A 20,717-nucleotide genomic window follows, 5' to 3' on the forward strand; every position below is an offset into this window, starting at 1 on the left:
ACTGATTAACAATGTTTTAAAGTGTGTATGCGTGTTTGTGCTGATCTGTGCAGAGCTGTGTAGCCCCTAGAGGTCCAAGGTGTAAGTAGAGGGAGTTTCAGCAGTAATTGTGAGGTGGCAAAGGGAACAAGCAGGTGACTGCTCCCTCATTAAGCTTCAATGCACAGGTGCGTCCTCCTGCTGTGTACCTGCCCGGGCCGAAAGACCTCCCCTGTGGTGTACGAGTGTGCCTGCACTAAGGTCTTGAGATCTGACGAGCGTTCGCCTAATTGAATAGCAACGCGGTAATGACGACTTTCGACAGCACGCATGTTGACGCCCTACCGCCGTTACAAAAACACTGAAGCGTTAGTAAACACAGCCATCTGTTTACTTGTTGACTCTTTAATATTTATTTACAGACTACAGTCTAATTTAGCATGCATAAGTTGTAGATTTAGCCTTTCTAAAACTATGCTATTGATGGCATCAATATCTGAGGCAAAAAATAAACAGCCTTCGGCAACTAATGCAATTAAGCTATGGCCGTCAATAGATTTAATAATTATCAATACTTTTTTGCAGTCCATTCCTTTTTTAAAAGGAAAAAATAAAACTATGTATTTCTAAGTAGAGGTCGACCAATCTTACCAATAATAATAAAAAGGTTGGACCCGATAACAATTCATCAACCGATATTTTTCTAAATGGATACTTAAGAAAACGTAATACATGGCATAGTGCTGATTTTTATTACAAAAATAAAAAAACAGAACAGAACCATGAAAATGTACAGTACTTTTTAAATGTAATAGCTTTAAATAAGCACATTTGCGGCATAACAAATTTATAAAAGCGACCAGCTATATATAAACGAATGAAAATAGATCGTATTTGTGCTATTAAACATTTGGGTCAGGCTTGCGCATGTTTTTGCCTGCTAATGTTAGCATGAGAGGATGCTAACTGCTAATGTTAGCATCCACTCAGCCTCGACGGCAAACATACTGTTGTTGTTTCTCTACTAACACAGCATCTAGTCGACAAATTAATTACTTTATAATGATATGAAAACATGTACAGTAGTGCCGCTGTATATTGTCTGTTTTAAATCCGAATCTAAAGTGTCCCGCTCATTGCAGTGCGCAGTCTCGCACGTCAAAACAAACTCCACAGGGTGTCAGGGATAGTTTTTATTTCACCTCTAGGGGGCGCTCTCATGCGGTGTAAAGACAATGGACACTTCTCAGCCGATTCAGCAATGGATGCAACCCGGGGAATCGGTTCAAGAGCTGCAAGATTTTGGATAAATTAAGAATCCCGATTAATTTGTTTCAAACAGTGATCACGATTCTCCCACGATCCTGAACGTACAACTAAATAAAATGACATGACATAAAATTCTGCAGTTTATTTAAAATGTTTAATTTGAATTTTTTTGTTTTTGTTAATAGGTTTGAATGAATGATTCAATGACTCGCTCCAAGATTTCACTTGTTTCATTATTGGATGAATTAGCATTTTTGAACGTGTAATCGATACATGATGTAATCGATACAAGCCAAGTTACATTCAAAAGGTGATTTGCTCAATTTTGATCGCTACTGGAGACATCGGTGTTTATATCCGAACTATAAACTTTTATCCCAGTACTCATGCGATAACCTGAATTGTTGTAACACAGAAACAATGATACTGTGAGGTTGAAAAGACACATGAACACTTGAATTCTGGTCTTTCTGGATCAGCGGCGGCTCCAATGCAGATCTGAATGTTTCGAATTGTTGTCATTTAGGAATGAAATCGCCTGGGTGTTTGAATCGAGATCTTTTAACGATTAGCTAATCGTTTAGCTCTAATCGGTATGGATTTTTGCCGATAACTGATTGTTCCAGCAAATGGTTATCGGCAAAACCGATCAATCGGTCGACTTCTTTACACTCTAAAAAAATGCTGGGTTGTTTCAACCCAAATTTGGGTCAAATATAGACAAACCCAAATTTTTGGATTAAAAATGTACAAAAGAACTTCAACTTTCACTTTCAACTGTTAACCCAACATTTGGGTTTGTCCATATTTGACCCAAATTTGGGTTGAAACAACCCAGCATTTTTTAGAGTGGGGTTTGAAAATTCATTAGGATAATAAACAAAGTATGTATTCAAAATATCATGCTAGCATATATATTACTTTTCATTAAATCAAAACAATAAATAACATAATCTTATTAAATCTTATTAATCTTATTAAATTTCATGACAAAAAAAGGGAAATTACTTAGATTTTATATAACATCTCATCTGAATGAAAAGAGAATATTATTGAATTAAATAATATTCTGATAATGCATTAAAAGGCATTATTAAAGAATCTAACTCATATTAAGTGGTCCAGAAATTGAAATGTGTAAAATCGTGATATCGCACTGTGTGGTATGTTTTTAATTATCTGTGCATCATGCCATGCTGGGCTAAAATTTAGAGACAACACCTCACTAGTCTGACCAAAGTCCCAGGAGTTTGTACATGCACAAGGCCAGAATTTGGCACAGTGCTTTATCTTTGTCAAACTTTGTCTGAGCGAAACATTTAAAAACACTGGAAGCCTTTGGAAGAGCACTTAATGATACCCACACAAACAAACGCAGCAGGTAGCAGAGGGCCGCGGCGAATGCAATAAGATAGATGATAACATTTGAAAAGTTCACAACCTGTAAAGGTCCTGAAGCACTAAAGAAGAGTGTTAATGTCTTATAATGTCAAACAATTAACATTTACAAACCTTTATTACAGCAAAAACATGTCTCGTCAAAAACAGCTTCCATATTCATTCAACTTACCAATTGAAAAACTGAACAGACAACTATAAATGCCTTCCAAAGCACAATAAAACACAGTGTGACAAATTCTTCAGCAAAATCTCCAAAAATGCTAATAAATTACTGTCTTCTTGATTCAATTAAAGGATAGGCTATCAAAGCCCATATAAATTATTCAAGAAATGAGTCAAACCAATAAAAGTCTTTGACTGGCCTTAAAAGAGAGCATTACAGCAGATCGAGAGTGTATTACAAACCAATTGCACCTGTTCCCACAGAGGCCAACATTAAATCAGACTTTTAACATGCAGTCGTATTTAAGAGCGGTTCTGAACAGAAGTGGTGGCATCACCTCCACTCCAGACATGTAGTGTACTCGAGCTCCATATAATGTTCATATAGTGAGTGAGAACGGTATTGACATCATCTACAGCAGAAGCTCCAGCGCTCCATGAAAACCATACCGACAATCCACTTTACTATGCCAGCAGTAGCCGCACGAATGTTAATGCTCTGATCGCGCGCCCCCTCAGTGGCGCTCAAACCGACATTCAGAAACACAATCGCTGGTGACATGTTACGTAATATCACAGCAACGACACTTCCATTTATCGATCAAGACCTTTCAATGTTTTAGCAGATAAATGGAGAAATCCTGCTAAATAAGAAGTTTAAGATGGCCGTTGTGTTTTATTAAGAAGCTATGGTGTTTCTCCATATTACCAAGACAGTTCACAGTTGCTGAAACAAAGCAATTGGAAATGATTGATTGAATTGATCAATTCATCAATAAGACCGTATTCATTTCTGGCCTCATTTTATTCATATCTCTAGCTGATTGTGCGATACCACTTACCTCTGACAGGAAGGTCTGTGCCGATTTCTGTGCGCCAACATGCAGCAAGTATTCATACACATATAAAGCTAACCTGCAAGACAAAAGAGGAAATGGGCATTGTAAATCTCAGGAGACTTGAGGGTTTTCCTTAAATCGTCAATTTTGGGTTGGTCCCAAACCAAGTTAGAAAAATGCTGTTCCACTGGCTTTCCCATTCTAGATGGACAAGCAAACACATTACAGCAATTCACTGCTGAGGTTTCGCATGTTGAAACCTCACAGGTGCTCCGTCGCAAAACATTCTTGGAAATGCAGACTGGTGAAAATTGTTTGAAATCTGAGATTTGAGGTGAAGACACTTAAGTGTGACCAAGTCAATGACAACACAAGTGAAATTTCAGAATTCATAAAAACCAATTGATACCACAGCAACAACAACAACATATGTATAACAGTATTGCTATTAAATTTTTATACTTTTATGGAGCAAGGACCCTTAAAGCAAGGCATTAAAGTGATAAAAAGTGACAGTAAAGACATAAATAAATGTTATAAAGAATGTTATTCAAAGAATCCTGAAGAAAATGTACCAGTTTCCACAAAAATATTAAAATAATATAATAATGATAACTGTTTCTTGAGCAGCAAATCAGCATATCAAGGATCACACTGAAGACTGGAGTAATGATGCAAAGCTTTGATCACAGGAATAAATTAATACATTTAAATATATTAAATGTAAATTAACAATACTGTTTTGCTGTATTTTATCAAATAAATGGTAAGCATTAGGGTTGTAACGGTATACCGGTATGACGGTTTATCGCGATATTGACATGTACGATTATCATATCGTGCACATTTGCTTATCCGCGGTAAAAAAAAAAAAAAAAAAAAACAGAATTCACCTGCACTGCCGCATGCAACTTTCAGCTTGACTGCTTACTCCATATCCGTACAGCGCTGAAAATGTCCGAGACAGAGGCTGCGAATCTCTATCTTCCGCCAAAAAAATAAATAAAATCTGCAGTATGGGAATATTTTGTAACTTATATCCGAAAAAAGATCGTGATGTTGTCCTTGAAGATGGATATCCAGTTTGCAAGATATGTGGACGAAGAGTGGCTGCAAAAGGAGTAAACACGTCGAACATGTTCTCCCATATTCAGGAACACCATCCCTCCGTGAAGATAAAGGTTATTCATAACTTTTATAACTTAAGGCCATATTATTTCTGTCATGCTGAGGGAATCCCGGTCTGTCACAAAGACGCACACATGCGTCTTTTTGCGTTACAAAACAGATGCCACGTAAAATGTGCGATTTAAAAAGATAGATGGATAAATAAAGCAAAATATAGCTATGCAGTAGCCTAAATCAAATCGCGATGTGCGTGTCTGTGAATATACAACGCAAAAAGACTGGTGTGCAAGCCCCTTCTATATTCAGCGTGTCTCTGAATGAGCAGTTTCGTCTAGTAGATCTAGTACACACTCAAGTACGCATGACGCTAATGGTTTTTAAAGCTGTCTCAGCCACTACGAAGACGTGAACACATGATGAGCATATCTAGACAGAGAACACTTAATGTGCACTTTATAATTATTTTTTTAAAGAATAATCATCAAATACACTGACTGAAACTCATAGGTGTTCAGTAGGTGTTAACGCGGGGTTAAATGTAACACGGACCGTTTACACAGTTCGTCAGGATCAAGCAGGCTGTCTTTCCGCTATTTTTCTCTTGCTGCCAGAAGACGGTCTCCCGCGAATTTGCGGAAAGTTTTGATTATATTTCGTGAAGATACTGGACAAAGAGTGTTTTGACACCATGAAAGTAATTTTTTTCATCATAGGTTTTTTTCGGTTTCTGAGTTGGGTGTATACGTTTCCAAATCTAACTTTATATTGCCTTAATCACCGTCTTGTTGGCTCAAACATAGCACCGTTTTGAAACATGTCAGCAATTCCTAGCGACTGATAGCTAGGTTTAAAATATGTAATACACAGCGGGGTTAATTCTAACAGAGTGGTACAACTAAGCCTCCAAGTGTACAATGATAATCAAATGAAAACGGAGCCACACAACTTTTCAGGTTTGAGTATACATTTAACTTTGTTAGACGTTCACAAACAATGTTGGGATTTAAAATGTTTAAAATTTAGTGTTCTATGAATGATAACTTGTTTATTTATTAAAAATATGGCCTGTTATTAATGCAATAAACCCTTTACATTTTTATTTTAAGCTAATTTGTATTATCATTACTGTTATTATTAATAATAATAATAATTGTACATCATGCAGCTGCCACACACAAATCTAATTTAATTGCAATTACAATATTTATAATTTAATTTATTATTATTTATTGCAAAACTATGCAGCCCTTTTCTATGTCTCTATCCATGATATTGATCCATAATAGAAGGATGATTGGATGAGGGATATGTATGGATATCTGTCTATATAGATGCACAAACAATATCAAACTATACAAATAAAATAGTACTGAGTGTGTTACACACAAGTGTTACAACTAACCCCTCTCTCTGTTACAATTAACCCCGCATATGGGGTAAGTTGTAACATTTGCACTTCTGTCACTTTCAGTGCAACTGTACAAAAATGGTAGGTCCTAGAAAAAATTTCGTTTGTAGCAGAGATGTGCATGTTGCTTGTGTAAAAAAAGTATTAATCTAACCTAATTATTTTTTTAATTAATTGAGCCAAAAGCAAAAAGCGTTAGGTTGTGCCCCGCTCTCCCCTACAACCTGGAAAAAAAAAGTTTGGTTTAGCCTATGACTAAAATATATTACTATTGTGTATAGTTTTTTTGTCCATGTTTTAATTTATTAAACTTCTCTTGTGTAGACAAACTAAAGTTGTTACATTTTATCTGATTGCATTCTCAAAAATACATTTTGTATTCAATCACAGAATCCAGACCAGTTATTTCAGACAACCCAGAATTTCTGAGGAAATAAATATACATTTCATAAAGACTCTATTGAAAAAAACTTTGTTACAATAAACCATGTTCAACCAAAAACAATATCTGTTTTTTATTCATTTAAGGGCCATTGTAGCTGATGCTGATTATAATAATGATAGTTTAATATCGTATACCGTGAAACCGTGAAACCGTGATATTTTCTGAGACGATTATCATACCGTGAAAATCTCATACCGTTGCAACCCTAGTAAGCATAAGAGACTTCTTTCAAGAAAAGTAAAAAAATTCGACCCAAAACTTTTGAACAGTGATACAAGTATGATGTAAGTTTAATTGGCACATTATTCATTTAAATAGGAACAAAAATAATACAAATGTAGTCTTCAAGTATATTTCAGAATAAAACTAATAATGTCTTAGAATACTTGAAGCAATTTAAGTAAACACCAATAAAGAACATGAATTAATTCAGATCATGAGCTCCTTAAATTAAGAGTAGTCTTCGATAAACAAATTATAATGGTTTTCAATTAAGTTATTTATTAATTACATTAAAATCACGCAATTACGTTTTCTCAGCATCAGAGCAATTCAACTGTTTTTGAGAGCCACTTTGCAATGTATATTTAACTAATCTAAATGTAATGAAATGTTGAATTATCTTCATTTGGCTTTTTTTAGCAAATATTAATTCAATGAATTACATGTAACTAATGTGATTAGAAATTGTAGAAATTGACAGGCCTAATAAAAATGCATTATCCGGCCACAAAATACGCTCGCCATTACTATTTAAAGAGCATCTCCTGAAGAACAGCTTCAAGGATCAAGTACCAAGGACTCATTTTCCCCTCAAACGTCTGAATTATTTCTTGGTGTTTCATCAGACGTACTCATTTTAGGAGCTACCCTCAAGTATATATACAGCTGTCAACAAAGTTGTACTTTCATGCAATGCGAGGAAAAGATTTCAGAGTTTTCCTTCAAATTTAATTACAGTCATTTTTAACATTTAGAAAACTGGAAATTCCTTTCACGAAACTCATGTCACACTTCATTTTCGAAAAAAAAATAGATAAATAAATAAAGAGCACATCTGCGCAGGTTCTTCCAACAGTGTGACGGAGGAAAACAATGATGTGACGAGTTCACGAAAGCCCACGTCCATCAACTGATTGACACACTGACCTCAGAACAGCCTTAATGTCCACACTTTAATGTCATTCCCAAAAAGATGGACTTCGACAACTTGATTCATTCATCTAGATTTTTTCTTCCATCTTCATTAGTTTTGAGATTTTTAAAGGGGTCATGAACTGGCTTTTTAAATTTTATTATATTGTTGTCTGAGGTCAACTTATGACATTCGCTTGGTTTTTACAGTAAAAAACATCAAAATTAATAAGTAATAGGCTATTTTCTACCCTAGTTTTGAGCCCAGCTCAAAAACACTCGGTTTTTATGGGCGTCTCGTACTGAAGACTTGAAAGTAAGTCTACTGCTGTGAGTGGATAACAGGTTTGCATATTATAATGAGTTTCACTCTCGATTTGGTTTGTCATCACGAGGTAGACAGGCCTATGTTATTTAGCTATGCGTGTAATGGGCGAATCGGTGGGCGGAGCTAAACCGGCCATGTTGAAGTAGGCGTTGATCTTCTTCTGTGGGGGTGGTGTTTTATCCTCTTTGACTTCATAGTTCCCCACTTTGAAAAACGAGTCGTTTGCTGAGCCTGGTGTCAATAAAAGCTTTCATTGGACTAACACGGACGTTTTCAGTTCTGAAACTTACAGGATATTCTTATAATATGACGACCTCTTAGATGTCAAAAGCTCAAGGAAAATTAGATTTCTCAGTTCATCACCCCTTTAACAACAAAGTAACATTTAGACAAACATGTTAGACTTCCATCCACAGCATTTTTGTCCTGTGTGAAAACAGCTTTTTGAAGACACTCTCCCAAGTACATACATCTGAAAATTACATTTTCGTAAGTGTAAAAAGAGGTATTTGAAAACGATAGTGATTGTCTAATCGTGACCCATATTTTACCGATTGATATCGTTATGTGCCTGCTACACTGTAAAAATTGATATGTTGACTTAATTTTGAAAAAAGTGAGGAAACCCGTTTCCTTAAAATTATTAAAAAGGTACAATTTGTAAGAATTTTGTTTCAAAATATCCAAAAAACAATTGCACCGTGTTAAACATTTCTTTTGTATGCTTACATAATGCTAAATGTGTCCAAGGATTTGTAAATTCAGAGAAATTAAAAATTTTATATAGTGCCCGTCCCTTGTAACTTGTTCCGTCAATGACGCGTTATCTCTGGTTTCCGCTCGTATAACTAGTCTCATACACCACATGCTAGTTATTCAACATATAGAATTACATTATAACGTTCAACACACTCAAATGCAGTTTATTGTGATAGTGTAGACCAAGTGAAACAGCGCTGCGTTACCAATGGTATGACGACAAGTTCCATGATATCGCTTTTTCACTGAACTTGACAATTCCATGCAACTTAATTTTTTCAATTATGCATGAAGTTTATTTACTTAATTTTAAAGCAACAGGTTTCCATTTTTTTTTTAATTGTCAACTGATCACTTTTTTAAGTGTATGTGCTATTGACTTTCACAGTATTGCTCAAGATAAATGTTTTGGGTTTTTTTGGTACAATTACATTCCTGCAAAGATGACAGAACATTTACTAGCAATTGCGGTCCTGCGGCAAAACATTAGGGCAATTGTGTTTTAGACCAAACATGGAACAGTGACTGAGTGGACACAACGGTCAGTGGTGAGATATTTGGCTAAAATGATCAAGCCAGAAGAACAGCTTAATAAACTTTATTTTTATTATGTCTTATTTCAGTGAACTTTTATGACATTTTACACAGCCCAGTAAGCTGATTTTAGCGTTTTCCGATGTTTCAGTGAGGATGAGAAGAAACTCGAAAATACTATTATAGACAGACTGTTTTGAAACAAAAACGGCATTTTTGAATGTATCCGGATTAAAGGGATAGTTCACCCAAAAATGAAAACGTTTCTATTATACCTTCAAGTTGTTCCAAACCTGTATGAGTGTCTCTCTGTTGAACACAAAAGATTTTTTTTAAAGAATGTTAGTAACCAGAAAGTTACCGTTACAGTAGGCGCCGTTGACTTCCATAGCAAGAAAAAATACTACAAATAAATACTAAGGAAGTTAATGTGTGTCTGGTTACCAACATTCTTCAAAATATCTTCTTTTGGAACATGAGGGTGTGTAAATGTTGACTTTCCCTTTAATGTAGACGTAGCCTTAGAATAAAACACTGATTAAAACTAGCCAACTAGTCGTCATTCAGTCGTCAATCCCACTGGAGCACAAGTCAGTCGTGTACCTGACAGCACAAGTCTGCTCAATTGAACCCAGCTGGCATTGAAATGGATCAAACAGAGAATCCCACAAGTGGCTGGATGAAATTTTCATTGTAAGCTTTAGATAATCTGAGGATCTTCTGCAAGTTGAAGATGAGTTCCTGCTCTTGGCCTGAGGCATTATTGTGAAGGACTTCGTCTACAGTGAGCTTTAGGGAGCGCTTTTTATCATACAGTCAGAGGAACATATCGTTATTTGGACTAATAGCGAGACCGCAGGTGGAGGATCAACAGGCTGAGATGCTCAGTGTGCGTTCGACTAATCCTCATGCAATACAACAGCTCGGGGTGCAATAGGAAGGCGGACCTATTGACTTAATATTTAGATTAATGGCTCCATAAGACCGGTCGAAAGCTATCGTTTTCAGACGCCTGCTTCTGAGAGGCGCGCAGCAAGGATAATTTAGACCTTGACAGCGGCGCACGGACGTCTGCATGGATGCCGATACGCCGATGATGGACAGGAATATCTGACGAGGTTCTGCTTTTGCTCTGCCATTCAGGCGTGGCGGCTCGCTGTGTGTCCAGTCTCATCATGATGAGCTCTCCTGACTTAACCTGAAAACACATCTTGACATCTCGCCCGAGGCTCCCAGTCAAGACTCCGTTTATACATAAAAGAGGCAGAGCCACGTTTAGCTAGCTTAAGCGCAGACAGTTAACAAATGAACTTTGCTGTCTCCATTTCAATAATTCAGCAGCAGGGTCTGGCGTGAAGGCTAAGAGCATGTGAGGAGAGCTAGAAAGTTGGCTGAAGTTTTTTTCAAGTGAAGTTAAGGGTTATCATGCACCAGGGGGTCTCTAGTTTTGTTTCAGAACCCACATTTGACAAAACCAAACCAGTACCTTGTGTAGTTTTTTAAGAATAAAACAAAAGATTATGAGACTTGGTTTTACTAGAAGTTGTTTTCGTATTTCAAAATTTCATGTTTAATTTAATGTTATTTGCTGTCTCTGTTCTTAATTCAGAAATTTACTAGAAATCTCTAAGTGGAAATTGTTTCCACACCACTTTCTTTTCTAGTGCATGTCAAACAACTCATCCCTGCTGGCATTTGCATAAATTTGCACAAATTCTGTTTTGTAAGAAGGCACATTTCAAGTTCTGGCCAATTTCTGATACTTATTTATTGGTTATTGATGATTATTTTGCTCAACCATTAATCGCGATTAATCGCATCCAAAATAAAGGTTTGTGTTTACATAATACATGTGTTTAATTATTTTGTATATATAAATACACACACATGCATATATTTAAGAAAAATTTGTTCTTAATAGATCAAATATTTATATTTATACTAGGGCTGTGCAAAAATTAATTGCGATTAATCACATCCAAAATAAAAGTCTGTGTTTACATAATATATTTCTGTGTGCTGTATATAATTATTTTGTATATATAAATACAAACAAACACATGCATGTATATATTTAAGAAAATGTTTTATTCATATATAAAATATTATATATATTATACAGAATTTAAGCGCAAATAATTCTTAAATATATACATGCATGCATAGGTATTTATATATACAAAATAATTATATACAGCACACACAAAAATATATTATGTAAACACAGACTTTTATTTTGGATGCGATTAATCGCAATTAATTTTTTGCACAGCCCTAATTTATACATGTATTAATTATGTATAAATATATATAAAGTATATGCATGCAAATATTTCTTAAACATACATGTATGTGTGTGTATTTATATATACAAAATAATTATACACACTACACACACGTTAAGTAAACAACACAAACTTTTATTTTGGATGCGATGAATCGTTGCCCAGCCCCTAAATTCTTACATTTCATCAGAATTATTGCGCTTTCATTAATAAGCAGAAATCAAGAGCATGTCAACCCATTAATAGTTTATTTTACATCCATCTTACGATTCATTACAGGCTATTTAACAGTTTTACACAGAAAACAGACACTTATTTAAGAAGAATATTTCACAGTTTATTGGTTTGTCTGTGTTTTCAGATCATCAGTGTTTCTTCCACAGTGTAGAGAGTGCATGGTTGCCAGATTGCAAAGTAAAACACCAGGCAGAAAATGTATCCTTTAAGATAATCAGGCTGTTTTTGGGCACAATTCTCCCCTTCTGACAAAGTAAAGTCACAATAGTCTTGATGGTTCTACTACAGATTATCTTATCAGATGTTCCCGTGGTGCGATGAGTGTTAAAAGTGACCGAATCTGCTCGGAAGAACTTCGGAGGGCCGATCTCAAATCATAAATATCCAGAAATCCTGATGTGGGGGAAACCCCGAGGACAAACGCACTCTGTAGTTTGTCAAGTGGAACAAAACGATACCCAATCAGAAAGCAAGTTGATGGAAGCATAACACGATATCATCAACCACACCAAATTCTTTTTTTTTTTGTACAAAGGAGTCCAAACACCATTATCACCAGTTTTTTAGCCCATCGTCCGCCATGTTTGTTTACTCTAAAGTCAAATTTGACTACGAAAGGTTTTGCAAGATTTCCAAGCTTTAAGTTTGTGACATCTGGCAACTGCAAACATGAACCCTGTACAGCAGTCTGTAATATTTTGTCTCCTTTTTTCATCAAAAATAAATTTGGTCATTTTAGTCTTTCAGTCTAGCCTTTTTTCGTCAATGACATAGCATCTTAATATAATCACAGAATCGTTTAATAGCCTTGGTGTCGTCTCATCATCTACTAGGAAAAAAGGTTGTCAGCCAGTTTACGTTAACGAAATGAACACCAACAAAACAATGATTTTAAATTATTATGATGAACACAATGAAAATTAAAGTCATTTTGAGATTAGAATGAATCAGTATTACATTATTGTTTTTAAAGATAAACTCTAAGTGAAAGTTAGCCAAGATGATGGTAAAAGGTAATGTTAAATGAACATATACAACTAAATATACAATCTGCAGATATCAATAAATAATACCGTTTTGATTCTGACAATACTAAGTGCAGGCCACAAGACAACATGCTAGCTTAAGCCTAGTTCACACTACATGATTTTAAGCCTGATTTAAGCACGGTTTGCAAATCGTTGAGCTTGTGTTACCGCGTGCAAATTGTAGGGGATTAGCAGGCGATGAACGCTCGCCAATCTCGCTAGCCAACAACGCATCAAAGACGCTCGCAGACACGTTGCAGAGCCCAGAAAAATATCCAGCATGCTAGATATAAAGAGCTGTTGCATGACTCAACCTCAATGTTGTCATGGGCTACAGCCAATCAGAGCAAGGCATGGGTTGAGGTCACCGGGTAAACCTTATTTATTTTATTTTTTAGCACTTTTTCTCAGAGCAAATCATCACGCAAACAGTTTGCAGCACTAGTTTCTGTCTGACGTCCATATTCACGTATTGTGTTCTTCGTCTTCTTCCCTGGGTATTGGCGCGAATGCCGTTTCGTGTCATTTCCGGTTCATTTTATCACGTGATTTTTTATGACCACACTTGCTTTGTAGACAAGATAGAATCGTTGGGTGACAGTTGTTTGTCAACTCGTGTAGTGCGTTACCTCTTATTGCGGATCAATCACATTGTGTCGTGTGGCAACATGGCATCAGGACTTTGCGTAAACATACATGCCACTTTCAAGTCAAGTGGCATTTTATCTATACGCATTTTGAGCTATCCACGTGCATGTCCATGCCAAAACAAACCGTCATCTTTTGCGTGCGTCTACGCCGTTAAACGTCTGAGTGATTCCGTGTGCATGTCTACGCCGTTAAATGTCCGAGCGGAACGAAGCAAAATTTAGATCTACATCTGGGGAGCGATATTTTTTGTTCCTACGATGGTAGGGGAAGACTCATAATGTTATTAACTCCAGTGACGGGTAGGTTTAGGGACGGGGTTGAGGTAGGTTCTATATTTATATACACGGTAATGTAACGTTAAGTCAACGGTGTCAACATGACATCATAACTTTTACGTAAACATACACGCCACTTTCGAGTCAAGTGGCGTGTTATCTCTACGCATTTTGAGCTATCCGCGTGTATGTCTACGCCATTAACGTCCGAGTGATTCCGCGTGTCTGTACACGGCACACCGTCAAATGTCTGCGCGAAACGAAGATCTACATCTGGGGAGCGATCTTTTTTTTCTTAGGATGGTAAGGGAACAGTCATAAATGCATTAACCCCAGTGACGGGTAGGTTTAGGGACAGGGTTGAGGTAAGTCATATATTTATACATAACGTTAGTGTTGTCACGGTACCAAAATTTCAGTATTCGGTACCAATACCAGTTAAAATTCACGGTTCTCGGTACCAATTTCGGTACCAAAGCTTAGTTTAAATTTACATATATTTAAGTGTTTATCACGGTTACAAGTATGGAAACTGTACATTTGTATTATAAACACTTTAGAAAAAGATTAGATAAAATGACCTAAAATAAACAATAGTATACACTAACACATTTTTAAAGTTGTTTGTAAAGTCTTAATCCATTATTTATTTAATGCACAATGAATTAAGTGAACAAACATGAACAATCAGGTGTTTGTAATAAATAACATTTTCAAACATTAATTAATGTTGTAAAAATATATTGTTCACTCAATGTGTTGATAACTAAGTAATGTTGATGAATGGTATCTTTGTAGCATTACCATAAAACATGTTTTATTTGACTTGACTGTCCTTTTATTTAATCTAAAACTGCATTCATATTTAATTTTAAAAAGGCTTTTTAAACCTGCTGAGTTATAAAGGCAAGAATACGCCTAGAACTGGCACTGACATTAAATGACAATACTAATACCAGTAGTACTCTGGTGTCGGGTGGATACTACTGTGCTCATGTACTCGTAAAACTACCCCGAAAGCACTTTAGAGGCCGTTCACATGTCGCGCGTGTTTTTTAATTATATATTTGCGCGTGCTTATTCTTTCCAAAGCGCTTGCTCTCACGCGGCGTCTGTCGTTGCTATGCAACGCCAACGAGTTTTTATTATGAGCGCGCTTGAATCGCGCCTATATTTGAAATTGCGAATTTGCGAATGTAATCGGCCTCTTATGGCAACGTGACATTAGCCTAATCCAAAATATTTCCATATGTGGCTCTTTCCTCCTTTCGTTTCAACAAGTGGATTCAGAGAGAGAGAGCCATATCAGCGTTAAAGAGGACGCAACTGTGCACGTTTCAGACATCGCGTCTAGAACAGAACTGGATTAACCTGGTACTCGGTACCTAGAAAAGCTGGTACCGTAACATTTTTTTTTTTTAGTACCGACTTGGTACCGAAGTACCGAGTTTTTTGACAACACTACATAACGTTAAGTCAACGACGTTCATAAACACGCTGAAAAGCGATTATGCGTCTTGATAGCACGCCAAAAATGGAAATACAAATTGGCGTGTCCTACACACGCTACTTCATGAGATCAGTCTGACGGTGTTCATAAATACGTTGAAAAGCGATTATGCGTGTTGATAGTATAGCAAAAATGGAAATACGAATTGCCGTGTCATACATACGCTATTTCATGAGATCAGTCTGCGTGTGGTGTGAACAGCTCAATAACTTTAACACTCCTGATTTCACAGAGAGCAAGTCATGTAGTGTGAACCGCACAGTTCAGCCCCGACGTTTTAAAAGCATGTAGTGTGACTGTATACTAGGCTTAACTTGAAAATTGAAAACTCGATTTTAGCACATAAATGGTTAGCAAACCAATTACAAGTGGCCTGATTGTCCCATTGACATCATGAAAAGTGCTGTCATAATATTGTTGGCGTAGCCTGGTTCCACATCCTTGTACAATGTGACACAACTTGTCTGATCCTTTATTCATAACCAAAGATTGACAGAAAAATTCATTAAAGCAATAGCGCTAAATAAAAAATGTTGATAAACTTTCATGAGGCAATCCATGTCGATTATTCTGATGAAAGCGGACTGAGCGCTCTTTTAGAAAAGATTTCCCAAACACGCACGCACAAAACAGACATTTCCGTGTTACAACTGAGAGCGATCATTAAATATGCCCCGAAATAATTACAGAGAACATCTCTCTTCAAAGTAAACTTGAAAAGCCATACATCCAGCTATACAAGATGGAAAATTAATTGATTCTCATCTACGTCTGAGAGCAACGTTTATCCAAAACAGAGCAAATCAGACGCTCTTCATAAGAACAACGTCCTGTTTCTGTGAGCATGCCTGATTCCCTTTATATGTAGCTGAAAACACCTCTATGAAGGGGGCTGAACCATCTGGATGAAATCAAAACCATGCATTCAGACCTACTCGCTGCCTCTAAGACACACCAATAAACTCAGGAACCCGGAGAAGTGCTCAAGATGTTGGGGGAAAATAAGAGATGGAGACCCAGACCAGAATCTGCTTTCATTAATTTCCACTCCAAAAAACACAATGCGCAATTTCTCGTAGCATTCCGGCTAATTTGTGATATCTGATCGAATCTTCTGAACCTGTGGACCGGAGCCGTGCGCACTAAACTTTGATGAACCAGAACACACATATCGGTTTAAAACTAATTCAAGTCAAGAATGACGCAATAAACTTGACATTACTGATTCGTAGAGCCCTCATAGTGCACTTTTTCATGTAAACTTGCCATGGATGCCAGTGGATGATGTTTAAACTTCATTAGTCCATCCTAAAAACCTAAGCTGACTATGAAACCAGTTCCTTGAGGTTAAAAGCACCTTTGCTTGACTAGTGCCGACAATTTTTTTTTAAATGAGACAACATTTTTAAATTAAACACGATAAAAAGTAACCTGCAGTGTTAATGGCACCAACACTTGAGGACCCGTCCACATCCCTTGCACTAAACATGAATGATGGACACAATACAACTTCACATTAATAATTATAAGAGACTAAATTAAAATGTCAGTAAAAGTTTCTTGGAAAGATAACCCATTGTAAAGGACTCTGTAAGGGACAACGCAAACTTTTGGGTTGCTTTTCACGCAAAAACTTCAACATAACATTGAAGTGAGTATTCTTAAAGTAAAAAGCAACATCTGAATGTTGAAATGACTCAAGCCAGGTTTGAAAAACCTCACGAATTACACTTTCCTTCAGAATTTCCATACAAAGATGGCATTGTTGTTAGCAGAAACTTATCTTACCTTGACAAAAGGATGCTGATGTATTATACATCATCTTCCCAGTCTGTTCATGCAGTTTAACCTTATAATATTTCCTTATGTGTCAACAACAGTTGAAAATCATCTCAGACTCCTCACATACTATTGCAGTCTCCAAGTCTGACACAGTAGCCTATGACCCTCATATGACGGATTTATGAATATTATAGGTCACTTTTACAAGACTTTATTACATTTAAGGTTTGTAAGATTGTTTCTATGGCAACAGATTGTACACAACAGTGGAAAGATGATCACATGGTGATGTAGGGCCATAAAATATTACACTATGCAGTGTGGAAAAGTCACCAAAACTTGAAGCAACACGAGTTTTCATAAACAGCCGGTGCTTTAACTTACCCTTCAACAAAACACTAAATATTAAAACATAATCAGGGGATATGCACGTAACGGTGTTACTTGTAGCAAAGCAAATGTTAGAATTGCTCAAATATCTTATCAGTCAGTTTTAAAACGTAAAAGAAAACGTGATGAGATCAAAAATAACAGAGTTCAAACCAAACACGATCGCGTACTGAACATCTCCAAAAACTTTGTCTGAAATTCACGAGAAAAAGACTCGGATGTATTTATCCACCAATTTAACTCATAAACAACAGATGCACGACAACTAATGTTGATGCAAAAGATGCACAAGCCACATAATGAGAGATGGAAGCGTGCAACATCACTCAGATTGGATGCATTGGACAGTTCAAGCGTTCACGTGCGCACCCAAACTTAAATAAAATCGAAATGCATGAACACCTAAAACCATTAAAGTGCCACAACCAGCTGTAAAGTTAGAAAGATCCTGGGAATATCACTCCCGAGAACAAATTCACACTAAATACACCTTCAAACAATAGTACGCGCAGTTTTAGAAAGTTCCGAGTCCGCAATAAGCAAAGCGAGACTCTTTAAAGCGCGCGCAATTCACTTACTTTTCTCTCGCTTGACTATCAGAAGGGACGACAGCTCCTTTACCTTTGGCGTACATGCTGGATTCTGTTTTAAGACTTTTACCCCACTCAACACCTGTCAAAGAAAGCAGCCAGGAAAACGTTCTATCTCCATAGCTACCCCCTTTAGTGTTTTCCCTCTCCCCCACCTCCTCCTCCTCCTCCTCCTCCTCTTCTCTCCCTTTTTTTTTTTTTTTTTTTACATCTCCAACATTGGCCACAAATCAGGCACAGTTTCTATTGGGGGGACTTGAAACAGGTCGCTGGTGATTTTTTTTCTCTCTCGCGCGCTGTTCCAGGAATGTGTTCTGCCTCCCACTGCGCCAGGAGAGGTGGGGGCCTCTTAAAGGGGAACGCACACTCTTCCCGTGTTTACTTGGCACAGGGGCTGAAATGGAAAAGACGCTAACATTGCCTCGGGCCTTCGTGCGTGTATGACTTTGAGGTTTTGAAAGTAAGAATTTACGCTTGTGTTCCAAGATTGGGAATCTGAGCCATTGTTATGTCCATTATTTTAACCTAAGGTTTGTTTGACAATTTGTGATATAATCCTGTTTTAAATATTAAAGATGACTAAAATTCCTCGCTATCTGATATCCATTTTGTGGTTGATTTTGGATTGTAACATTTAAAGTCACCGTGAAATAGGCTACAAACCGACCACTCTTAAGTATTTATTATAATTTTTTTAATCTATGTACATTATTTTGTTTAATGCATTTGCCTTCCTAATCTTTAATTAAATTAACTTCCTTTTGCTACAACATCTCTTCTCTGATGATGTTTTTTGGAACGTGGGGAGACAACTTGATGAGACCGCCTTAAAGAATAGTTCACCTAAAATGAAAATTATCCCATAATTTACTCTAGGTTAGGGTGACCAGATGAGATTGGCTAACATTCGGGATGGATTTCGGATGACGGGGGTTGGGGGGGGGTACTACTATGGATACATGGATACTTCCCCCTCCTGGTACCTGCAGAGACTTTTTAGCGGTGTGTTTGGGGCCCCGTCCACACTACAGCGTTTTCGTTTAAAAACAGAGACCTTTTGCTACGTTTGCACCTCCCGTCCAAACTAAAACGGAAAAAAACGAACACCTAAAACGGAGTAGTTTAGAAACGCTGCAGCTCCATTTTGCGTTTTAAATCTCCGGAGAGCGTTTTAGTGTAGACGGAACAAAATGGAGGAGTTTAGAAACGAGAGGCTGACGCTCGGCTCTATGATTGGGTGTCATCAGTCATGCCGTATCCTTCCCTGATTCGTCAGCCACAGTTTACACTGGCACGAGCATGCCCAGTGTTGGTGAATGGTCACGTGATCCGCATTTTCAGTCGTTTTAATGTGGACGGAGATCAATTCTAATACGCAGATAAAACGCTGGTGTGGAAAGGAGATCGTATTTGTTTTAATTCTCCGTTTTTAAACGAAAACGCAGTAGTGTGGACGGTTTTATCAGACAAAACCTAGTCAAGATTTTGCTTTAGTATAATTTTCGTGGCAATTAGGGCCGGATTCAGGACAACAGCTTAGATTTCAGGACTGTCCCGAATTTTTCAGGACGTCTGGTCACCCTATCCTAGATGTACATGACTTTCTTCTTTCAGCCGAACACAATCTGAGTTCAATAATATCCTGGCTCTTCCAAGCTTTATAATGGCATTGAATAGTGCTTGAGTTTTTGAAGCTCCCAAAAGTGCATCCATCCATCATTAAAGTAATACTCCAGTGGGTTAATAAATGCCTTCTGAAAAATATCCATATTATAATCACTGGCTTCTGGCAACGACTGCATGAACGTTCATGAGAGAGTCGAGTTCCGGAAGAAGAGTGACCTCTGACTCGACGTAGCTTCTCTTTTCTTATATCAAAGTCATCCAAAGTTTTCTTTAAAACTTTTTGTTTTGGACTTCTGATTCGGGACCGGCATTTTGTTTTGCGTTTGTCATATATCACCTAAACTTACGAAAACTTATGAAATGTACTTCACATCACATGCACTGTATACATACCCTAGCCGCGTACACTTAAACTGTATTTTTTGGGCTTTAGGAGGAGCAAGACTGTGTATCATCCTAAGAATTAGCTCTGGGACTCATAATAAAGCTTAATGGTTACAAACATATGGAAAGAGTCAAAATGCAGGTGTGTTTGAATGCTTGCACATCCTGCATATTGTACATTTTAGGAGCATATAGGATATTGTGGCCAACTCAACTGGTGAATCATTTTCAATAAAAAGCAAATAAGCAAATAAGAATGAAATTCATCATCTGAAAGTTATGCCTGTCTGTTTTATCATCTTCATAAAGTCTCATTTGCTGAAGGAGCATGCTTAATGACATCAGTGGGTGAACCAAGGCATAAAGTATGATTATATTCTGTCGTTATCATTTGGTGTCCGTCCGTGATAGCTGAGGTTTCTCCATTTTGGAAATGTAACTGTAAATATTCAAATTATGACACTAAATGAGAACCGACACATCCAGAGACTTGATTTCCATGAGGCTATGGAACATCTCACGGCAGAGACTAGTTTAGTGTCTCGTCTTGACAGCTGGATCTCTATCAGATGG

At 37.0% G+C, this 20,717-nt stretch overlaps 1 protein-coding gene across 2 annotated transcripts in view; it reads right to left on the reverse strand.

The window, feature by feature from the left end:
- The window catches only part of ssbp4 (single stranded DNA binding protein 4), a 71,284-nt gene extending 52,988 nt beyond the window's left edge, over positions 1–18,296 (reverse strand). The window contains exons 1-2 of one of the 2 annotated variants that reach the window (XM_039694791.2): positions 18,123–18,295; positions 3,654–3,726 (exon numbers count right to left, since the gene is read on the reverse strand). In XM_039694791.2, coding sequence (XP_039550725.1) covers positions 3,654–3,726; positions 18,123–18,178 — 129 coding nt within the window. In that variant the 5' untranslated portion in view covers positions 18,179–18,295. Of the gene's footprint in view, positions 1–3,653; positions 3,727–18,122 lie in introns of both variants that reach the window. The other variant, XM_089116341.1, reaches the window with a different exon arrangement.
- Positions 18,297–20,717: the final 2,421 nt, after the last annotated feature.

This window comes from Pimephales promelas, chromosome 2, assembly GCF_988280905.1.
Source record: "Pimephales promelas chromosome 2, fPimPro1.hap1.1, whole genome shotgun sequence".
In the NCBI taxonomy this organism is placed as follows: Eukaryota; Metazoa; Chordata; class Actinopteri; order Cypriniformes; family Leuciscidae; genus Pimephales; species Pimephales promelas.